The 22,035-nt window shown below is 47.4% G+C and overlaps 1 protein-coding gene across 4 annotated transcripts in view; it reads left to right on the top strand.

The window, feature by feature from the left end:
• Positions 1–2,996: 2,996 nt before the first annotated feature.
• The window catches only part of KDM4A (lysine demethylase 4A), a 43,631-nt gene continuing 24,592 nt past the window's right edge, over positions 2,997–22,035 (top strand). The window contains exons 1-11 of one of the 4 annotated variants that reach the window (XM_027614330.1): positions 2,997–3,084; positions 5,546–5,704; positions 6,355–6,530; positions 9,245–9,359; positions 10,595–10,788; positions 12,880–12,929; positions 13,702–13,805; positions 14,212–14,349; positions 15,038–15,285; positions 16,162–16,361; positions 17,433–17,809. In XM_027614330.1, the coding sequence (XP_027470131.1) occupies positions 5,567–5,704; positions 6,355–6,530; positions 9,245–9,359; positions 10,595–10,788; positions 12,880–12,929; positions 13,702–13,805; positions 14,212–14,349; positions 15,038–15,285; positions 16,162–16,361; positions 17,433–17,809 (1,740 nt within the window). In that variant the 5' untranslated portion in view covers positions 2,997–3,084; positions 5,546–5,566. Of the gene's footprint in view, positions 3,149–3,364; positions 3,445–5,545; positions 5,705–6,354; positions 6,531–9,244; positions 9,360–10,594; positions 10,789–12,879; positions 12,930–13,701; positions 13,806–14,211; positions 14,350–15,037; positions 15,286–16,161; positions 16,362–17,432; positions 17,810–22,035 lie in introns of those variants that run through there. The other 3 variants (XM_027614314.1, XM_027614323.1, XM_027614339.2) reach the window with 3 other exon arrangements.

A 22,035-nucleotide genomic window follows, 5' to 3' on the forward strand; every position in this document is an offset into this window, starting at 1 on the left:
CAGAGCACCACGAGAACATCAACATATTTTCAGTTCTTTAAAAAAAATTTTTTTTAAAGATTTTGTTTATTTATTTGACAGAGAGAGACACAGAGAGAGAGGGAACACAAGCAGGGGGACTGGGAGAGGGAGAAGCAGGCTTCCCGCGGAGCAGGGAACCCGATGTGGGGCTCCATCCCAGGACCCTGGGATCATGACCTGAGCCGAAGGCAGCCGCTTAACGACTGAGCCACCCAGGAGGCCCTCTTTAAAATTCTTCTTAATTAAAAATTAATTTGGGGGACACCTGGGGTCCTGGGATCGAGTCCCACATCGGGCTCCTTGCTCAGCGGGGAGCCTGCTTCTCCCTCTGCTTGCTGCGCCCCTGCTTGTGCTCTCTCTCTCTCTCTCTCTCTCTGACAAATGAATAAATCAAATATTTAGGGGCACCTGGGTGGCTCAGTCGTTAAGCGTCTGCCTTCAGCTCAGGTCCTGGGTTCCAGCCCCGCGTCGGGCTCCCTGCTCAGCGGGAAGCCTGCTTCTCCCTCTCCCACTCTCCCTGCTTGTGTTCCCTCTCGCACTGTTTCTCTCTCTGTCAAATAAATAAACAAAATCTTAAAAAAAATAAAATCTTTTAAAAAATTAAGGTATAATGTACATTGACTGTTACGGACCACTTCTAAGTGTACAGCTCAATGAAAATTTAAAATGTGAACACACCGGTGTAATAACCACCATCCACATCAAGAAACAGAACATTACTAAAACAAACAAAACAAAACAAAACAAAACAACAACAAAACCCAACTAAAAAGATCCCCCCACATTAGTAACACCCTAACACCTCAGAAGCTTTTTTTTTCTCCAGAAGCATTCTTTTGCTACTCCCCCATCATTACCTGCCCCCCACCCAAAGGTAACCCCACCTTTCGCTTCTTTCGCCATGATTAGTTTTGCTATGAATATCAACATTTATTTATTTTTTTTTTTTTTAAAGATTTTATTTATCCATTTGAGAGAGAGAGAACGAGAGATAGCACGAGAGGGAAGAGGGTCAGAGGGAGAAGCAGACTCCCCGCCGAGCAGGGAGCTCAATGTGGGACTCGATCCCGGGACTCCAGGATCATGACCTGAGCCGAAGGCAGTCGCTTAACCGACTGAGCCACCCAGGCGCCCCATAGAAGTGACTGACTTTTTTTTTTTTAAAGATTTTATTTATTTATTTGAGAGAGAGAATGAGAGACAGAGAGCATGAGAGGGAGGAGGGTGAGAAGGAGAAGCAGACTCTCTGCTGAGCAGGGAGCCCGATGTGGGACTCGATCCCGGGACTCCAGGATCATGACCTGAGCCGAAGGCAGTCGCTTAACCAACTGAGCCACCCAGGCGCCCATTTAAGGGGTGGGACAGGAAAGATGAGCTTAAAAAGGTGACTAAGACAAACTGGTCAAGGGAATGGGAGGATGTCAAGAGAGCCTGACCTAGGCTTGAACTCTCATGTGAGCACACCCATTGGAAGCTAGTGATACAAAGTAGCAGTGATCTTGGAAAATCCTCTTTGGCAGCGGCAGGAAATGTAGCAAGATCAAATTCACAGAGTAGTTGGTAGTGATAGCAGTACTAGCAACTGTATCCATGCCCAGGTCAGTGGAACTGGTAAGGCATGCTGTAGCATCTTGTTCAGGGGCAGCAGCAAGGAGAGCAGTAGATGAATTCTTTGGCATGATTTGGGGTGGTTTTCCTCATTATGTGTCCTCCTAGTTGAATTCTTCAGGCTCTTAACAATTTTGTGAGCTACCCAATATAGTCTATTAGCTAATACATTATCTTACTAGGTCAAGAGAGAAAAACTTTGTAATGTTCTGAAAGACTATTGGTTGCCTACCCAACAGTCAATGATCATTCTCTTGACTTTTTTGAAACAGAACTCTGCTTTTATTGTGGTGTTTTGTTGTTTTCTTAGGGTGCATGTGTCCAGCCCCAGGGGACTAAATCATGATTGATCTACCTCCATGCCATTCTAGGTAAGATCATCCTTTTTGCCAACATATATTTCCCCTCCTTTTTGAAACAATCCTGTAAGGCAGGTATTATATTTTCCATCTTACGGGAAAACCCAGGCTCAGAGGAGTGACCGATTTTGAATACAGATCTGACTCCATAGCTCTTTAGAGTGCACTACACCATTACTCATCTATGGGTGTAATTTTAGACATTTTTTTTAATGATTCCGGTTTTGAGAATTCTACTTTTCTATTGGACCTATGAGAGCGTCTTGTAGGCTTCCTTGCCCATCATCCGTGATAATCTGGGAGCTCCTTAGGGCGACTCAGTGCCCCTTAGGAACCGTTCCTAATGACTCTAGGTACCCCCTCAACTCTCCAGAAGTACGTCTAATGACTCCCAGGATCTTCTCCCCCGCCCCAAGAGCTGCTCCTAATGACCCCCAAATCCCCGCTCATTGAAGAACTGCTTTTTAATGACCCTAAGGACATTCCCCCCTCAGAGCTCTTTCCCCTTCAGGAACTGCTCCTTTCAGGAAATGTCTCATTGGCCGGCGAATGAGAGTTTCCCAGGATACGGGACTTTCAGTTTTCACAACCAAGGCAATCTCGGGCAAAACAGGACAAGTTGGTCACCTTATCAGAAACTGCTTGATCTCGGAAGCTCGCAGCGCACTTCCACCTTAGGCAAGGGTCCTACTCACTCTACAAAGACCCTGCCCCACCCTTTCATTAGTAACATCCTACAATAGTTGCACTGTCCCTACCCTCGCCGACCATCCCATTTCTAGGCACTCGCCTCTTTCAATCCTGATTAGCTTTGGGCGGCCAGAAGCCCGCCTATGATTGGCCAGCCCCGCGATTCAGCCAAGTTGCTCAGTGGCCGCAGTCCCGAGCGGTACAGCGTTTCCTCCTGGCAACAGCCCGACCTGGCGCTCATAGGCTGAGCAGATTGATATGCCCGGACTTTTGGGTGACTGCAGCCCGTGCTCATTGGCTATTTGAGGAGTGATAGCTGCCCTCATGTTGGTGGACGCTGTGCGGCTGCGCAGGGGCCGACTTTCTAGAGGAGGCGGAGCTTCGTTCTCCGCCGGCTGGAAAAGCGGTAGGTACGGCTAGTGGCGACAGCAGAATCCAAGCCTTAGCCCTGCCGGGGCAGTGGGCTTTAGGTAAGAACCGTACAGTTTTGGAATCCTTTAAGTTTGTTGCTGCTGTAGCCGTGACCGTGAGCTCCGGTGGGGGAGGGGCGGGGGGGGTTTGCCGTCAGCGGTGAGCGATAGACATGGTTCTTGGCTAATGGGAACAGGAGCTTCTAAAATGGGTCCTGAGATTGGTCCTTTCTAATCTCTTATGGCCAATGCACGTCGGGAAGGGAGGCGGGTGTACTGGGCCTTATTTTCTTCTTCCTGCGGCCGGGCCTCACTCGCCTAGGCGGCGGGGCCGGGAGGGGCAGGCCGTCTAAGCGGTGAGGTTCGGGGACCTTGGGAGCGGGGGGTCTGCCTTGGGAGTGGTACCCGCGGGGGTAGCTGCGAGGGGAGGGGGCGGGAGTTAGAGGTAGTTGTTAGCAACAGCGACCTTTACTGAGTTACTAAGTACCGGGCCTAGTGCTTAGCGTTTCGCTTGCATCATCTGAGTTAATCACAGAAACCCTGCTGGGCAAAGAGGTTGGGATCCCCATTTTACAGGTGGGGAAACTGAGACTCGAGCAACTTATATACAGCCAAGGTCACACAGCTTATAAATGGCAGAGACCGGATCTGAATTCAGAGTTGTTTTGATTCCGGAGCCGGACCTCTTAAACCACTAGGCTTTGTTGCTGAATGGGGGAAATGAAGGAGTCAGGGAACAGGAGCTTTCCCCAGGGAATAGGTTGGGGGAAAGGCATCCTAGGGTTGAAAAAAGGCAATGAGCAACTGAAGTGGGGGCGAGGAAATCAGTTATTCAACAGTTACCGAGTGTCTGCTCTACCGAGTGCATTGTTCTAGGTTCTAGGCATACAAAGATGACTAAGTCCAGAGGCAGGCCGTAGCGATGGGACCTAACACCGTGTTCACATTATATGTTTTTGTAAAATTGGCTGAAGAAAGATATTTTGATTTTTAAAAAAGAGGGTCTTCAAAACTGATTAAACTTGAGGTTCCTCCACACTTGGCTCTGCCCTTGCAAAGGGCTTAGTCTAGGTGGAAATTATGATGTAGGCAGCATAGGGTAATGGAAGAAGCACTGGGGTGCACTGCAGGATGGTGGGGAGATGTCTTGCTCTGTAAAATGAGGATAACCATTTACCTCCTATGTAAAGTTTTGGTGAGATGCATGGAAAGCTCCTGGCCAAGAACACACTTCTTTATTTTTGGTGAAATGGAAGCTTGAGAGATGTGGGTAGTGAGGCTTGTCTTCTTTCCTACCTTAGACAGTTCTGTGCCATGCTGTCTTCCTAGTCTGTTAGTAGGTTGCTGGTAGATTGGAGGCAATTGATTCCCTTCTGAGCTCTCTAGCTCTCAAGGGATCTCTTGGATCTGGGCTTTGGGGCCCAGATTCGGGGAGTCGAGGAGGGAAATGTTTTTGCCTCTAAAGTGGCTCCTTTTAGCTGGTGTGCTTGGTTCTTACTCATTTGGAATAGTCTATTGTGTTATCAGGCAATGGGGATGCACCCACTTAGTTGCAGGCCTCATCTAGAAACACAGTATTTCACCTTTTACAGTCAGTTTGAAGTTTGCCCTGTATTGCCAGTTTATTGCCCATTTACATTTTGTCCTTTGAATTCTGGGAATGGAACAGTTGAACTAGTCTCTAGCTTGACCTCATGTAGTACTGCTGAAATGACATTTTGGTTTAGGTAGAAGAATTTCATTTTAGGGTTTGAAATACTAGTATCAGTAGTACTTTTTAACTCTTAAACTTTGTAATCTTGTAGCCAAGTAACTTTCCTTAGGAATCTAGAATCCAGTTTTAAAGTGGTGCCCTAAAAGGGAGCCCATAGGTTGTTTTTTAAATCTTGTTGTAATACATCGTTTAATACCTCCTGAAGCAATTATCAAAGGTGAATAAGGGAGGAACTTGAAAAGATAAGAGTAAAATAGGGGCAGGGCAGCTCTAGTATTGTTCAGTGGGACCAACAATCTAGTAACAACTTTGAGCTGAAACAATGTCTACATTTAAATGAGGTTTAATTATATACAATTTTGATACATTGGATCCTTTTAAACAGAGCCTTTTCTATCTGTGTTCTTGTTCACTTAAATAACCTACCTAGAGGCAGATTCCAGCTGTGAGGTCTTAATGTTTCTTCAGGATTTCTGCACCTTTTAGTGTTTCAGCACTGACATTCCTAGCATTTTTTTTTCTTTTTCAAGTTTTATTTAAATTCCTGTCAGTTAACATACAATGTAATATTAGTTTCAGGTGTAAAATTTAGTGATTCATCACTTATTTACAACACCTCATGTTCATCACAAGTGCCCTGCTTCCTTAATATTCATCACTCATTTACCCATCCCCCCTGACATTCCCAGCATTTAATTCTAATTACATTTTATGTTCTTAACGTATTTCCTGTCTGACCAAAGTGACCTCAAAAAGGAGGGAAGATGGCTTCTGAATCTGAAACTCTGAATCCCAGTGCTCGGATAATGACCTTTTACCCAACCATGGAGGAGTTCCAGAACTTCAGTCGATACATGGCCTACATTGAATCCCAAGGAGCTCATCGGGCTGGGCTGGCCAAGGTGAGGGTGGGTGGGGTTGTTCCACATGGCTTTTGTGACAGGGCAGCAGGAATTTTTCCTAAATGGGGGATGAAAACCAGGCAGGGTGTTGAGTATATACTGTCCTATTTGCAAGTTAATTCCTTTCGTTAACATCTGAAGCATCTTTTAGGTAGCAGGAGAGCTGAGAGCCGCTTGGCTTCTTTAAAGGGAAGTAAAGAGCCAGTGTCCCAGGTCCCTCTGCTGTGCTGCTTCCATCCTCATGGTGGAGATGGGTGCTTTAGTGTTTTTACCTGTCACTGAGGGCTTATACCCTCCACCTTCTCTTGTTCTCATTTCAGTCTCACCTAGCTCTCTGAGAGCAAGTTGGCTCTTTATGTGCGCTTTCTGTTAGATTAAGAGAGAATCAACTCCTCAGCCTCCTGTCTTGGTGTCCAGATAAGATACTGAGCTGAGAATTAGTATTATCTTTTGTCATTGCAGCGAGGCAGCTAGTTGGTGGCCACACTGGATCAGGGTTAGCCCAGCAGTGTGACTTGCTATGTTTGGGTGAGCGTGCTTAAATCAGAGTCACTTTATAGTAAAATTGACTGGCTGGATAGCAGCCTGCCTACATCCTGGATTGTGACCAGCTGGCCAGGTTTCTGATCTGTTTCTTGTGTTCCCTACAGGTCGTTCCTCCAAAGGAGTGGAAGCCACGAGCATCCTATGATGATATTGATGATCTGGTCATTCCTGCCCCCATCCAGCAGCTGGTGACGGGGCAGTCTGGCCTCTTCACTCAGTACAATATACAGAAGAAAGCCATGACTGTTCGCGAGTTCCGCAAGATAGCCAATAGTGATAAGTGAGTGAAAACCTGTCCCTTCCTACTCACATAGCGCCTAGGAGCTAGCGTCTCATCCTCAACACTGCTGTGTGCCACTGAAGGATGCTCTCCTCAGCCCTAGCTCTGTCTCCCCTTCTGCTCTTTTTATGGAAGCATCCTTACTATTTTCTGTACTGTGTCACAGTCTAAATACATCCATATTCTTACCTAAAGTAATCCCATTGTTCTTCCATCAGACGTGGCATCATTCTCTGACCTTGGTAAGTTGCAGAGTTGCAAAGGAAAATGTTGGGAGTTGGTTCAAAAGGAGTTTTTGCCAGATGTGTTGGTAACACCTGCTTATCGAAAGGTGGCCCTAGTAGTTTCTTCTCTTCCTTCTGGGTCCTTCTGTCTTTTATCAGGCTCAGACTCCTCACTACCCATCCAACCGCTGTCTCCTTTCCATTTTGACATAACAAAGTGTGAATAAACTGCCATGCTGGTTGTTAGTTTCTTTGCCTCCATTCTTCATCATCCGTACATCCTTATCTCTGTTAGACACGTCTTTGTGTGGGCTCCCTGTTTTCTGTGGTTTCTTCTCTGTTGTTTTTCATATTTAGCTTTCATTGGACCTCAGATTTACAGAGAATGATTATTTTGGTTCCCTCTTGAGCTCTTGACTGCACCTTCTTTAATCCTCTTTCTTGGACTTCCTCCCTTCCCATGTTACTGCTTAATTTTTAGTGTCCACAAGGGATTCCTTCCTTTTCTCTTGCTTTTTTTCCTGTGCTCTTTTGATCTATACACGTCTTGATTTCAGCCAATCAGACGTATTAGATTGTGTCTTTGCTGTGAATGACCCCAAAGCTGGATGTGTGGCTTGCCAGTCTTCACGCTTCTGGGGACACCACTTCATGGCTTTATGAGTGCTTGCTCTCACGTCAGATCTTGTTCTGTTTCTATGCTTTACCACCTTTTCCTTTGACTTACCACAATTCAAAATGTGGCTTTCTACTTCTAAAGATTTTATTTATTATTTGACAGAGATCGATGCGGGGCTCGATCCCAGGACCTGGGATCAGGGCCTGAGCTGAAGGCAGACGCTTAACGGCTGAGCCACTCAGGCACCTCTGGTTTTCTACTTCTATTGACAGCTTAACTCTTAGAACTTCTGTGTCACTGACTAACCTGCTGTCTAAAGAGCGAGTTTGTGTAAAAGCATGTTGAAGAAGTGTGACATGCTTTGCAGATGAAAGGCTGTGCCATCCTTTATGTCTGGTTTCTAGGTCTGTGCTGGGGCCGGACTTGCCTGCCTTCCGGCTCACATGGGGCTCCGCCAGAGGCCTCAGTCTCCTGTGTCTGGTTTCTTCTCTCAACGTAGGGGAGGCCTTTTCTTTCAGGATGGCTCTTTTTCAATTAGCCAGTCCTGTCTTTCCCCTTCATCTGAAATGCAGCAAATTCTTACCCTTGATTTCTAGGTGCATGGTCAGCCAGCTTTAAGAAAACCCAGCCCGTAAAAATCTGAATTTATAAAGCAGATCAGTTGGAGGTGGAAGAATGAATCACTTATATTTCAAAGGGAATTTAAGAGTCCTAAACTTTATTATGAGTAGGTTGACATTAAAGTGTAAGGCCAGATTTAAAGTAAGATTTTTTTCCTACTCAGCCCGTTTTCCCCACAGTTTGGGGTCTTTGCGTCCACTCTATCCATTCATAATATTTTTTTGCCATTTGAGTTACAGTGCGCATTTTCAAATATCTGTTCAATTTATACATTATTTTTTAAATTGCTGTGTAATTTTTGAGTGGTTTGAAGTTTTAGAAGTTTTTTTTTGGAGTAAATTCGTGGTAGGTGATCATTGAGCTAAAGAGTTAGATATATTTAGTGCTTTTATAGAGACATACAACTACGTGTGTGAGTACATATATAAAAATATATTTTTCCTTTTTTTAAAGCATCTTATTTTTTTAAGACTTTATTTTTATTCATTTGACAGAGAACGCGCGCGCGCACACACACACACACACACACACACACACACACACACACACACACACACACACACACACACACACACACACACACACGCGCACGGCACGAGCAGGGGGAGCATCAGCGGGAGAGGGAGAAGCAGATTTGGGGCTTTATCCCAGAACCCTGGGATCATGACCTGAGCTGAAGGCGGATGCCACTCAGGCGCCCAAAATACGTTAAAAAAATAAAAAATAAAACAGAATACTTTGTTTTTAGGTGTGATTATTTGTTGAGTTAGCCACTGCATAGCGTGCTGGGAGTGTAGCAGTGATAATACAGATGAGCCCTCTTGGAGCCGTTTCCTTTACAGAGTGAAGAGAAGTGAATGCTGTTCTAAGGCCTCAGCTCTTCACGTGCTGGCAGGTTTGGGTTGTCTGTGGATATGTAGGGATTTGCATTCTTGGTTCTCACAAGTTTGTGAGCCTATTTTCTCCCTGGGTGGCTACTGCTGATTCCTGCAGGGTGTAGTTTTAGTGGTCTCTTGAAAGAGTTGAGGGTATTATGCCTCTTACATGTACATGACCTTCTTCAGGCCCAGAGCTCTTAGAAGGGATGTTGAGGCAGTTACTGTGTATTGGAGCCTTGAAGGCCAAGGTTATGTCTTGTTGGTCTGAAATAACTTGCTGTCTCTAGAACAGAGAATTGTGTCTTGTGTTGTTCATAATGCCTAAAGAATTTAGTCCTGATAAGTGGTTAATACTTTTTTTACTTTTGAAAGGTACTGTACCCCACGCTATAGTGAGTTTGAAGAGCTTGAACGGAAATACTGGAAAAATCTCACATTCAATCCTCCAATCTATGGTGCAGATGTGAATGGTACTCTCTATGAAAAGGTGAGACTCAGCGGAAACGGCAGCGTTTTTATAATCTAATACCATTTTTATCTGACCAGCACATAGTAGGCACGTAAAAGCTGCTTGCTGAATGAGTGGTCGAACAAAGGAACGATCCACCACCAGCTGATGCGCTGTGCTCACTTAATTGTGGGTATTTTTGCATGTGACTGAATTTTATTTCTCCCACTCTACATGTGAATTGGGTGATGCGGTGTTCTTTGCAAGGGCTGTTAGAATAGTCTGTGGGTGGTAGCTGATGAGTTCTTGAAAGGGTGGGATCACCGTTAATGAAAATGTTGGGGGAGAGGCAGTGTGGTTTCTGCAGAAAAAAGATCACTGACTATTCTAGTGAAAGGGGTGGATATTTAAGAGAAACATATTTAGATTTTCAGAACGCTCAAAAAGATTCTTTAGCTGAAGCTATTATAACAAAATGCATTGGATTGGGGTGTAGTGTTTTTTGACATAAAGAACAGCCTTAGATACAATCTAAGAAAGGAATATTTGGGACGGTTTTTGGATGATTAAAAAATCTGTAGGGTGTTGCAGGGATTATTGCTCAGATTAATTTAATGTTTTTGTAAATTATTGGAAGGAAGGGGTTTAACTAGATCCCACGTTTGTTGATGACAATTTTTTGAGTGGTGTAAAGTGAAACTTACAGATGTAAATGGCAGGAAGATACTGTAAGGGTCTGGGATGGGGAGGTACGAAAGCTGGGCACAATAATGTAGAATGGATTTACAAGAGGCGGGCTCCTAGCAGACCATTACAATTTAGGAAAAGGATTTGGGTGACATTGTAGACTTTTTACTGAAGACTCTGCCCAGTAGAAATTGGGGTTAAAGAGTCACAAATTGGGATAGTTAATTCCCATGTTGTATTTTTGGTGGTTTAAGAGTTCTTTCCTATTTTGATGTAAGTTTCTTTAGCTTCAGATCAAACTCTTCCTCCTGGGATTGAGAACAGGAGGTTGGCTGTTCCCTCCTGATTCATCTTTCATATACTGGTTTTCTTTACCAAGTGGTATTTGCCCTTTGGGGGTCTAATGGCAGTGGTGGTTGTGAAGAGTGAGTGAGTGGGGTTGTGGTCCTCGGGTCCAGGCTGTTTCCACATTATTCCACATCTTCATCAGAGGTGACAGGTCACCTGTGACCTCTTCTCTGATTTGTAGATTCAGAGCCTTAGTTTATATTTACTATAATTGCCCTCACCTGTGATTTCCTTTGCAGCATGTTGATGAGTGGAATATTGGCCGGCTGAAAACAATCCTGGACTTGGTGGAGAAGGAGAGTGGGATCACCATTGAGGGTGTGAACACCCCGTACCTGTACTTTGGCATGTGGAAGACCTCCTTTGCCTGGCACACCGAAGACATGGACCTATACAGCATCAACTACCTGCACTTCGGAGAGCCAAAGTCCTGGTAAAGCCGGGCCGCACTTGGCGCTGGGGCTTCTCAGGCCACCGCAGGCCTCTCAGCTCTCATGTGCCTACGCAGCACCTCGGGATCTAGTTAAAATGCAGATTCGGCTTCAGGAGGCCTGGCCTGGGACTGACATTTAACATTGTCACCAGGTGTTTAAGCCATGAGATGCTGTTGGAGCTCTGGCACTCAGACCCCCTTTGAATAGCAAGGCTTTAGAGGGCAGGGCATTTAATACCCTTGTATGAAAAGCTAAGTTGGCTGAGTTACTGAGAGCCACAGAGGCTCTTCCAGCCTCTCCCACTGTGATTTCTTTTTCTGAACAGGCCTGAGGCATTTCTTAGAGGCAGACTTCTGACTGGAGGCACTCTTTCAGGTGATAGAAAGCTTTCTTTTCCTCATGGAAAAAATATTTGGTGAGCAGCAGTGTGTGCTTGCCCTGAGAGGGGATGCAAAGCTTCTCAACATATGCTTCCTGCTCTCCGGGATGTTCTCCAGTTGGGGAGACAAAGATCTGTTCTCTGCTCTCTCCCTGTGCTGATCCATCTCTCAGTCCCAGCATTTTAGTGAAGGTGCTTTGTTGGACAGCAGTGACCAAGACAGAGGAGGCATCTATTCTCATAGATAGGAGACTGGTCAGGAGATTGAACGTGTGAGGAAATAATCCACTGTGAGAGAAGTTCTGATGGGCGCTCTAGGTCCGCATAGGAAGAGTACATGAACACGGGGTGGGGATTGGAGAAGGCTTCCCTGGAAGAGGTGACAATGAAGCTGAGACCTAACATGAGGAGGCCTAGCTGATTGGGAAGGTGGCGGGTGTTTGGGCAGGGAAGACTGAGGAAAGTGTGTCCAGGTGGTTGGAACAACACATGCAGAGAGCCTAAGTTGAGAGAGAGCACGATGTCTTGGGAAATAGAGGAAGTCCATTGTGGTTTGGGTGCCGCATATAAGGAGGGAAGAGCGAGCAGGCTGGCAGGGACATCGTGGGCCAGGTCACGGGGAGTCGTGGAAACTGTGCGTCTTCATTGCCTTTGCCAGCATCTCAGCCACCTCCTTTCCCAGAGGTTTTCCTTTTTTCAGATGTTTTCCAGTTTCTAATCTTAGTGGGGGTGATCTCCTGAGCCTCTGCTGACCCCCTAACTGCTGTCCCATTTCCTTTCTTAGATGGCTAGACTTCTAGAATCTGTAAATGTTGCTTTTGTGGTTTCTGCCTTTTTACTCCTAAGTTCCCTGAGGTTGGATTTTCATTTTTCTGGAGAGAGAAGATTTTCTAGTTATTACACGTGCTCTTTAGGTTATCGGAAGTGGGACCTCCAGAGACTTCTGGGTAAGGTTGCCTGATGGATCCCAAGGTCCTTTGGGTGACCAACATTTTCTGCTACTCCCCATCTGTTTTGTTTCGTAATGAAATTATTTGGGATGAGAAATTTCTGTTGGGGAATAATCTTTAGAATCAGTTGTAAAGGTTAAAAAAGGACCTACTGTGAGTTGCAGAATGTTAAGTTAAACAGTTCTGCAAAAATTTTAAGTGGTCGCGTGGTTTCCTTTTTTTTTTTTTAATAAAGAGCAATTTCTGTGGTGTATCACTACTCCACGGAGTGGAGGAATGGTTAATTATTGGGTAATCAGTGTAGCTGTTACGGAAATGAAGAGAGAAATGGGGTCAGCAGCAGATACGGGGCCTAGTCTCTAGGATCAGATCCCACTTTCATCTCGTTTTCCATTCCTCCTCAGTCCTGTCCCAGTTAGGCCTTTTAGGCTTTGTTAGGAGCACTTTAATGCTATCCTTTTAAAAATTTTTTTTATGTCTTGAGCATTATAAAGGAGAGTAATGCTGGTTACATACCATAGATTCTGCCTCTTGTCTCAGTAAATGAGTGAACATAAGAAAACTACATTCACTTGTACTTTGTGGGCTCTTCCCTCCTCTCCCCCAATAGTCTAATATATCATTTCTCCAGACTCCTTTCCGGTTTTTGTGGTTGGGAAGTTGAAAAATCTGGTATTTCGAGCTGTTTTGAGAATGGGAAAGAGCCCCTTAGGTCCTGTAGTGTCCTCTGCTCAGCATGCGATGCTTTTCTGTGATTGCAGGTACTCTGTTCCCCCTGAGCATGGAAAGCGGTTGGAGCGCCTTGCCAAAGGTACTATGTCTCCCCCCTGTGCTGGGTCCGACCTTCCTGTGAGCTGTGCTAATTGCTCTAAAATGTCCATTCGCTGTGGTCAGATGCTTGTGTGTCCTTTCTCAGGCCTGTGTGTAGGGGATGAGCTAGACTGCTGGATTGGTTACCCCAGCAGAGCAATTAAAATCGGAAACTTCCTCCATTTGTCCTGGGAAGGGACTAAGTCATTCATTCATTCATTCATTCTTTTTTTTTTTTTTTGACTACTAAGTAATTTCTAGTCTTTACCTCAGTTTTATTAGGCATGGGTTTATTTGACCACAGATCGTATACCAGTCATATTGGGTCTGGTTCTTCTGTCGGAAACCCAAATGTGAAAATTCAATTTTTGTGCTTTGGTTCTTTTGAGTGGACTTTAATAGATTTGTACCACCAGAGAGCCTATTTCAGGAGAGCTTGGGTAGTCTACTCTGTGGATGTGTTACTAACAAAAGATTGAGGGATATAGGTTAACAGAGGAAGGTCCTAAATAGTTTCAAAGCATTTTATAAGGACAGGGCAGCTTGGGTGATCTCAGTTGCCCAAACAGAATTTGATTACCTATGTAACAGCTTGCATGGGAGAAAGCCCAGGGGCTCATTGTAGAATTTTAGGATTGGCCTGAAGCTAGAATGATCTGTGGTGATTTATCCTCCTTATCATCTGGATGAGACACACAAGTGTGCAGCAACTCCAGGGTTGAAGAGCTGGTGGGGAGCAGTGTATTAACCCGTGCCCATGTTCAATGAAACAGGTTTTTTCCCTGGAAGTGCTCAAAGCTGCGAGGCTTTTCTCCGCCATAAGATGACCTTGATTTCCCCTTTAATGCTGAAGAAATACGGAATTCCCTTTGACAAGGTGAGCTTATTTTACATACAGAAGTCCTTAGGCTTACAAGGAAGCCGCCCGTTTTGGTCTGTTTCACAGAGGAGCTTTAATCTAGTTCATCACTCTGTACCAGGAGTGGGCTGGAGCTATAACCGATGTAGCCATACTTCGATCCAAGGGTGTTAAAGGTGGAGGTACTGTAGCTCCCCGTGCCCGAGCAGAGTCCAGTCCCCTTGAACAGTGTTGACTTGGAGGAATGGTCAGTTAGAGCGATGGGGTCTGATATGATAGGGCTTTGCATTTTACAAAGACCTCCGGTAGTTTTGGGACTTATCCTGTGTTACTCAGCAAAGCTGTGGCAGAGCTGGAGCTCAGAGGGCCAGTTGGGTAGACTTCAGCCATTTGCTGCAGCTGCTTCAAGTCTGCTCTCGTTCAGGTCACTCAAGAAGCTGGAGAATTCATGATCACTTTCCCTTATGGTTACCATGCCGGCTTTAACCATGGCTTCAACTGTGCGGAGTCTACCAATTTTGCTACCCGGCGGTGGATTGAATATGGCAAACAAGCTGTGCTGGTAAGTCTGTCGGGTTTTTTCCTATAACGCCATGACTGAAAATGTCTGGTGAGCAAATTCTCATTAGATACACTGGCGGGCGATTAGAACATTCTTTGAACTGCTGGAATTCAGAAACAGTGACAGGGATGTGCAGAAGTGCCAGCATATTGTGGTCGCACAGAATTGTAAAAAGTCTGCTCAGGTTTGGGGCACCTCAAGTGAGGTTTCTGTGCTTAAGTCCATGGAGCTTGAAAACCACCCCCACACACATTGATATTTCTTGCTTTGGCCACTGTGGGATTTCTCCGTTGAGAAGTTCTTCACGTTAGGGAAGCAGGCAGGCTGGACATTTGACTGGGCGCACTCGCTCCTGTGGTCCTGGCTTGGCTAGATCTCAGACGGAAGGTGGACGTTGACCTTCCTGGGTGTGAGTGCAGAGCTTCGTTGCAGTGTTTCTCTGCGCAGCCTAGTGAGTGCCCAGGTGGGCACACCCCAGTGCTGCACATTGCTCCCTGCTGTTTTCCATGCTTCCCCCGCCATGCTCAAAGGCCTTGCAAGGACATTTTGCCCTCAGCCTGTGAACGCAAGCAGTTTGGCTTTAAATGGGCTTGTGTCTTTTTCACTTGGAGGAAGGAGATGGGATATGGGGGTCGCGTGGAAGCCGTGAAAGCATGCTGACTGGGGCTCTCCTCGTTCCCTGGGACAGTGCTCCTGTAGGAAGGACATGGTGAAGATCTCCATGGATGTGTTTGTGAGGAAGTTCCAGCCAGAAAGGTACAAACTTTGGAAAGCTGGGAAGGACAGCACAGTTATCGACCATACTCTGCCCACGCCAGAAGCAGCTGAGTTTCTTAAGGAGAGCGAATTGCCGCCCAGAGCCAGGAATGAGGATTGTCCAGAGGAAGATGACATGGAAGGGCTTGAGGATGGAGAGGAGGGTGACTTAAAGAGAAGGTAACCCAGCGGCCCTCTGGGCCCAGCTGTTTGAGGGAGGGGTGTCTGGGCAGCTTCCATAACCTGTCGAGAGGCTGTTTCTAAGTGGGGTGTTTGAGCCACAGCTGAAGGAATTTTCTTCTTGGTAGAGGCTCCAGAATTCTCACAGCAAGGGCATTCAGGCTCTTCCTTATGACTGTCCCCCAGGAATGGCCACATCTGTATGTGGGCCTGTAGTTGGTTGGGGCGAAGGTCATATACACAAGAGAGCATGGCTCTCTCTGAGCCAGAAAAGTCATTTTTCTCATTGCCACATGAGACATTTTTTATTTTTTATTTATTTATTTTAAGTAGGCTCCCTGCCCAACGTGGGGCTTGAACTCACAACTCTGAGATCGAGAGTCGCATGCTCTACTGACTGAACCAGACAGGTGCCCCATCATAGGAGACATTTTTTACGAAGGAGAATGTAGTGGTGGGAATGAAACCCATAAGGGCAGGGGGTGGTGAGATTGAGGTAGGCCAGCGTCTTTGGTGTCTAAACTGGAGGATCCGTCTTCTGGGGAGTTTATCCTGGGCCATGTGGAGAAGAAAGGAGGAGTATTTATGGGGTACCTACGGTATGCCAGGTGCTCCGCCAGGTACTCTGCTTACCTTATAAGCTTCACATCAGATCTTTGAGGTGGGTGGTGATGTTCCTATTTTTTGGTGGATGGAACAGGCTCGGAGAGGTGAAGTCCCTTGTCTCTCCCACAGACAAGAGGTGGGACTGAAGTGTGAAGCATAGCGGGCAGGCTCTGGCCGTTCATTCATTTTGGGTTATGTGTGGATGTGGGTGAACATGTCTGTATGTGAATGTATTTGTGGCCCTTAAAAAGTGTGTTCTCCTCCTCGCAGCCTCGCCAGACATCGTATAGGGACAAAGAGGCACAGAGTTTGTCTTGAAATACCACAGGAGGTGAGTCAGAGTGAGCTCTTCCCTAAGGAGGAGCTGAGTTCCGGACAGTACGATGTGACGGAGTGCCAGGCCGCCTTCGCTCCTGTGAGGCCCACCCACAGCTCTGTGCGGCAAGTCGAGGATGCTCTTCCCTTCCCAGGTTGGTCGGCTGTGGTATTTTTCCCACAAGCGTTACCGTGCCCTGTGCTGTGTTAGATGCCATGTTGCATGCAGGGTCACAGGTATGGAAAAGTGGGGAGATGGGTCTGTGAGCAGAGAGTGTAAGTGGAGTGTGAGAATGGGTGTGAGGAGAGGGACATGCTGGGCGGAAGGTAGGGGAGGTGCCCCCTCCCTCTGCCTGCTGAGGGGTCAGGGAAACGCCGAAGGTTGGTGAAGTGATGCTGACGCAGCTCTTACAAGAGAGGTTGGAGTTTTCCAGGCAGGCAGAGAGCTGGGGGCACCTAGGAAGGGCACCCAGAGGGGAGTAGCAGGGGCGCCGGCATGGAGGTCTGAAACCACACGAGCTATTTGGGGGGAGCTGGTAGTGATTTCCTGTAACTTGAATACCAGGGTGGGAAGGGTAGAAGACAGCTGTACTAGCAGGAGGTGAGACTAGAGAAGTAGGAGTAAGATGGTGTGGCGACTGGCTGCCATCTTAGTGTTTGCTCTCTCACGGGCTTGAGGGCCACTTGGATTTTAGGAAGGAAGTGGCGTGGTCAAATACGGTGTGGGACAGCCCACTCTACCTGCTCGGGTGGTTGATGAGGGTAGTTTTGTTAGGGGAGTTGAGTCAGCCTCGGGTGAGGCTTGGAGGATCTGTCCTGAGGGTGCCTTGGTGCACCTGCTGACAGCTGGACCGCACCATGGACCGGGGCCCTGGGGCCTGGTTACCACAGTGTCTAGCGTGGGTCACCAGGCCTGCTGGGCTCAGGCCTTCGTTCTTGTGGGTGACTTCGGAGGGTCTGCTCTGTACCTTCTGTGCTCCATCGTAAACACAGAACCCTGGAGATAGGTGGTAGGCTACCTACCCTCCATGGGACGAGCCTGGAGGCCTGGAGCGGCTGAGCAGTGAGCCCCAGAGCACACAGTGACCCCGTAGGTGATAGAGCCAGAATCGGAAGCCACGCCTCACTTGCCACCCGTGTTCCTCTGTGCTTCACCACTCTGCTTTTCTCTAGCTTCATGTGTGCGTGGGGAGGTTGGCTCTGGCCAACGTGTGTGTGTGTTTCAGATTATTCTGACTCCTCTGAAGTCAAATTTGAAGAGCTTAAAAACGTCAAACTAGAAGAGGAGGATGAGGAGGAAGAGGAGGACCAAGAAACAGCTGCCTTGGATCTTTCTGTGAATCCTGCTTCTATAGGCGGACGCCTTGTCCTCTCAGGTTCGAAAAAGAAATCGTCTTCTAGCCTGGGCTCCAGTTCTTCACGGGATTCTATTTCTTCCGATTCAGAAACCAGTGAGCCTCTGTCCTGCCGAGCCCAAGGGCAGTCGGGAGTTCTCACTGTGCACAGCTATGCCAAAGGGGACGGCAGGGTCACCGTGGGAGAGCCCTGCTCGAGGAAGAAAGGGGGCGCCACCGGAAGTATCAGTGAACGGGAGCTGGCGGAGGTATGGGCTCTGGGCAGTGCTGGTGGGAGGAGCTGCCTGGCTGGGGCCCTGTGGGGGGGGAGTCGGGGTGGGGGGTGCTTGCTGCAGGTGTCCAAGATGGCAGGAGAGACCGTCAGAAGGGGCCACCAGTCTACAGTGTCAAGCAGAAAGCCGGGTGGCATTGGTTTACTTCCAGCTTGTTCTTTGCTGGGAGTTCCTTTTCTCTTGCCCCGGTGTGCGTGTTCCAGAGAATTCAGCCGTCTTCATGATGGCTGTGGGTCTCCAGCTGTTGGACGCACCTTTCAACCCACCCCTGCCCTAGAGGCACGAGGATTAGGGTGGCAGTGGTTGCAGCCCGGTTGTGTGTGGGTTGGGGATGAAATGGCCTTTCTTACCTGAAAATTCAAGGTTTTTTTTTTTTTTTCTTAAAATCTTGACTGCCTTGTAGACACCCATGGGGATTTTCCCTCTCCTCCCTGCATACATTCTTCATCTCCCAGTACAACATGGTTGATAGAGCTTTGGAGACCAGGATGAATTCCCAAAGCCATAAATGTGAATGTTTGTTCAGGCTTTCTTCTAGAACATGCTGTCACCAAAGCTGCTCTCTCTGTTTTGTGTTGAAAGGCTCTTAATGGAGCTCAGTGGGACACAGCAGAGCCGTGTTGAATGCAGCCAGACTCATGGCTACCCAAGTGACCTGCTTTTACTCCCCAGCTGCACAGCTTATGGGTCAAGTTGTAGCTTCGAGTGGGGCTGGGGTGGGTTTGAAGTCAGTGCAGAAAAGTTTTAGTTATTCCCCATTTCCTTACCTTTACCTTTGAAAAACTGGTCTTTTAGAGGTTTTTATTATGAAATGTTTCATTATACAGATGGAGAACTATCACCAGCCCCTCACGTATACTCATTGTCTCCGGATGTCAGCATTTGGCCTATTGGCTTTCTCTGTTTTTGGCTTTAGTACTAACCCTGAGTCCATATTACACTTCTGGTTTTCCCAGTAGTGCCTTTTTGTGGTTGGTTTGTCCCTCATCTTGAATACCCACATCACTTTCCTTTCTGCCTTCTCTCAGTCTCAGGGCTCAGTTTCTGTAGATCTCCTCTTCCGCCACCAGTCCCTCCTTCTGTCTGAGTGGGGCAGACTGCTGAGCTGAGGACCGTGTTTCCTTCTCATTGCCCCTGGCGGCTGCTGTCTGCTCTCCTGTGGCAGCTTCCACAAGAGGTGGCTCTCCAGCTTGGACAGCAGAACCCTTTATGGTCCCCGATGCCACATCAGAGCCACTCTTCTTCACAGAGCTCCCGGGTCTTCGTTGACCCTGCTCTTATGCTACCAGCCACGCTGTCCATGACCCTGCTCTTACGCTACCGGTCACGCTGTCCATGACCCTGCTGTTACGTTACTGGTCACGCTGTCCGTGACCCTGGTCTTACGCTACCGGTCACACTGTCCTTGTGCGGTGTCCTCCTGCCTTTCTTGCCTTTGGCTGCAGTCACAACCACAAAGGCAGCTAAAAATAGCAAGGAGTTACTACATGCTAACTACTTTATCTGCATGGTTTATTTTTATTTATTTATTTTTTAAAAGATTTATTTATTGACAGACACAGCGAGAGAGGGAACACAAGCAGGAGGAGTGGGAGAGGGAGAAGCAGGCTTCCCGCGGAGCAAGGAGCCCAATGTGGGGCTCGATCCCAGGACCCTGGGATCATGACCCGAGCTGAAGGCAGACGCTTAACGACTGAGCCCCCCAGGAGCCCCTATCTGCATGGTTTAGACTATATGTTCCTGCTAAGTTCATCTTACCGCAGAGTGTGTGTGTGGAGGGGGGGTGTTGAGAGGAGCCAACAAATAACACCCATCTTTTTTTCTCCCAAATTAGGAACCAGTTAAGGAATGGATGTGGTAGTCAGGCTTATGGAGCTCAGAATGTTGCTTCACTACCAGTTAAAATGATTGAAGAGAGTAGCTTTTAACCTATGGCCAAATGGCTTTGCTGCTCATTTAACCTCAGTGAGACAGGCTACCTGCCTAGTCAGCTGGCAGTCCTGGAGGACACCGGCGTCTTATAGTGGCTGAACATTTTCCACTTGCCTTTCATGTGTGGTGGACACAGACCTGAACGCACTCCCTCCGCAAAAGGCAGATCCCAGCTAAGTGAAGCTCACTAAGGTCCAAGGGTTGGGAGAAAAGCCAGGAAACCCTCCATATGGAAATATGCTGGGAGGAGGAGCCTTCTCTCTGACATGCCTCTTATTCCTGCTTAAAAACCACGAGTGCCTTCCTGGCTCCTTTTTATGTCTGTATGGCCTTCTTAGCTGGAGTCTGATGGTAATGCCATTCTCCGTTGCATCGCCACCCAGCCCCCTGCCCCACCCCTCCTAGATGCGCTGCTGTCTTTGAACTACTTCACATTCTCTAAAAATAACTTGGCTGCTCTGCCTCTTTGCTTTACTCCATAAGCACACACGGTGTGCCTACTCGGGGCTAGGACTGTGCCTTCGAGGAGCTCATAGTCTAGATGTGAGCAAATAAATCCATCCCTTAGGGATAAGTGTTGTCGTCCAAGTGGAAGAGTTAGCAGCTCAGCCTGGGGTTGGGGTGAAGAGTATGGGGAGACTGTGGAGAAGCAGGCATCGTAGCTAGGCTGAAGATTTGCAGGAGTATGTGTGGTGGCTGGAGGGAAATGGGGAAGGGAATCTGGGAGAGGAGTGTGTTCTAAATGGTGATGGTTGCACATGCCAAGGTTAAAGCATGTGCAGAGTTTTGTTGGTCTCAGGCATATGGGTCTGGAGAGGGCCTTGGGAGGTGCTGTGGAGGGTGTCAGAAGCCAGATGGGAGTGGTCTGCCTGTGTGCCATGAAGCAGTTTGACTTTGGAAGGTTCACTGCCATGTGTTTCTGGAGATTGAAGATTTCCAGAATACATTTTTTTTTTAAAGATTTTATTTATTTATTTGAGAAAGAGCACGAGCCAGGGCAGGGGCAAACAGATACCCTGCTCAGTGGGAAGCCCGATCCCAGGACCCTGAGATCATGACCTGGGCCTAAGGCACTGAGCCACCCAGGCGCCCCCTAGCCACATTTTACATACTTGGTTGTCAAGGGACATCAGAATACATTTTTATTTATTTTTTTTAAAAGATTTTATTTATTTATTTGAGAGAGAGAGTGAGAGAGAGAGCACATGAGAGGGGGGAGGGTCAGAGGGAGAAGCAGACTCCCTGCTGAGCAGGGAGCCCGATGCGGGACTCGATCCTGGGACTTGAGGATCATGACCTGAGCCGAAGGCAGTCGCTTAACCAACTGAGCCACCCAGGCGCCCCAGAATACATTTTTAAATGCACAAAGATGCGTGTGGAATAATAAAGTGAACCCACAAATGCTCCTCACCTGGGCCTGACAGTTGTCAATACTTGGCCACATTTGCTTCACTTCTCCTTTTGTCAGTTGAAGCGCTCCTTCTATTATATTTATTTTTTACATTTTAGGTTGATTTGTTTTTAATTGTACTAAAGCACACACGACATAAAATCTGTTGTTTTAGCCATTCTCTTGGGTACAGTTCAGCGGCCTCCCGTGCATTCTCGTTTGTTGTAAGCCATCACCAGGCCACGGGTGGTTTGGAGGTAGGAGGAGCCGGGGGAGCCCTCGGCACACGTCTCTCCTGGAACAGTTCTCTTGCTTATTGGAGCCCAGCCCTTTTCAAAAGTCACTACTTCCAGAAACCTATTCATTGCTTCCATCTGCTTTCCTTCCTACCTCGAACACCTGCAGCGCTTGGCTCCCTTTTTATGACAGTCCGCCATACTCTGCACAGTTTCCTAGGCGGGGGAAGGCCAAACTTCCAGGAGCGAGGCCCTGTGCCACATCAGCCTTGCTGCTTCAGGTACCAGCATGGTCCTGGGACTTGGCCATGAGCCTTCTGTAAATGTGGAAGGAATAAATGGAAGTTTAGTTTTAGTAGGAAGCTGACATCAGGATTGATTGGGTTGGAATGGGGGACTGACAGTCAAGGCTTGAGGCAGAAACTGAACCGCTTTACCTATCCCTGGAGAGGTCTAATGGCATTGTATCTATATTTGGAAATACCTGGGTTTTGAAGAGCACCCTTGTGGCCCTCTTGCCCCCACTTTAAGCATCCCCCACGCTGTAATTCAGGCCTCTTGCTGTTCAGTTTATGTGCTGGTCTTTGTCAGGGGCCTTGGTAAAAGCACCCAGGTTGACTGCTGAAGCACCAAAGCTACAATGA

Source organism: Zalophus californianus, chromosome 4 (genome assembly GCF_009762305.2).
Source record: "Zalophus californianus isolate mZalCal1 chromosome 4, mZalCal1.pri.v2, whole genome shotgun sequence".
NCBI classification, from domain to species: domain Eukaryota; kingdom Metazoa; phylum Chordata; class Mammalia; order Carnivora; family Otariidae; genus Zalophus; species Zalophus californianus.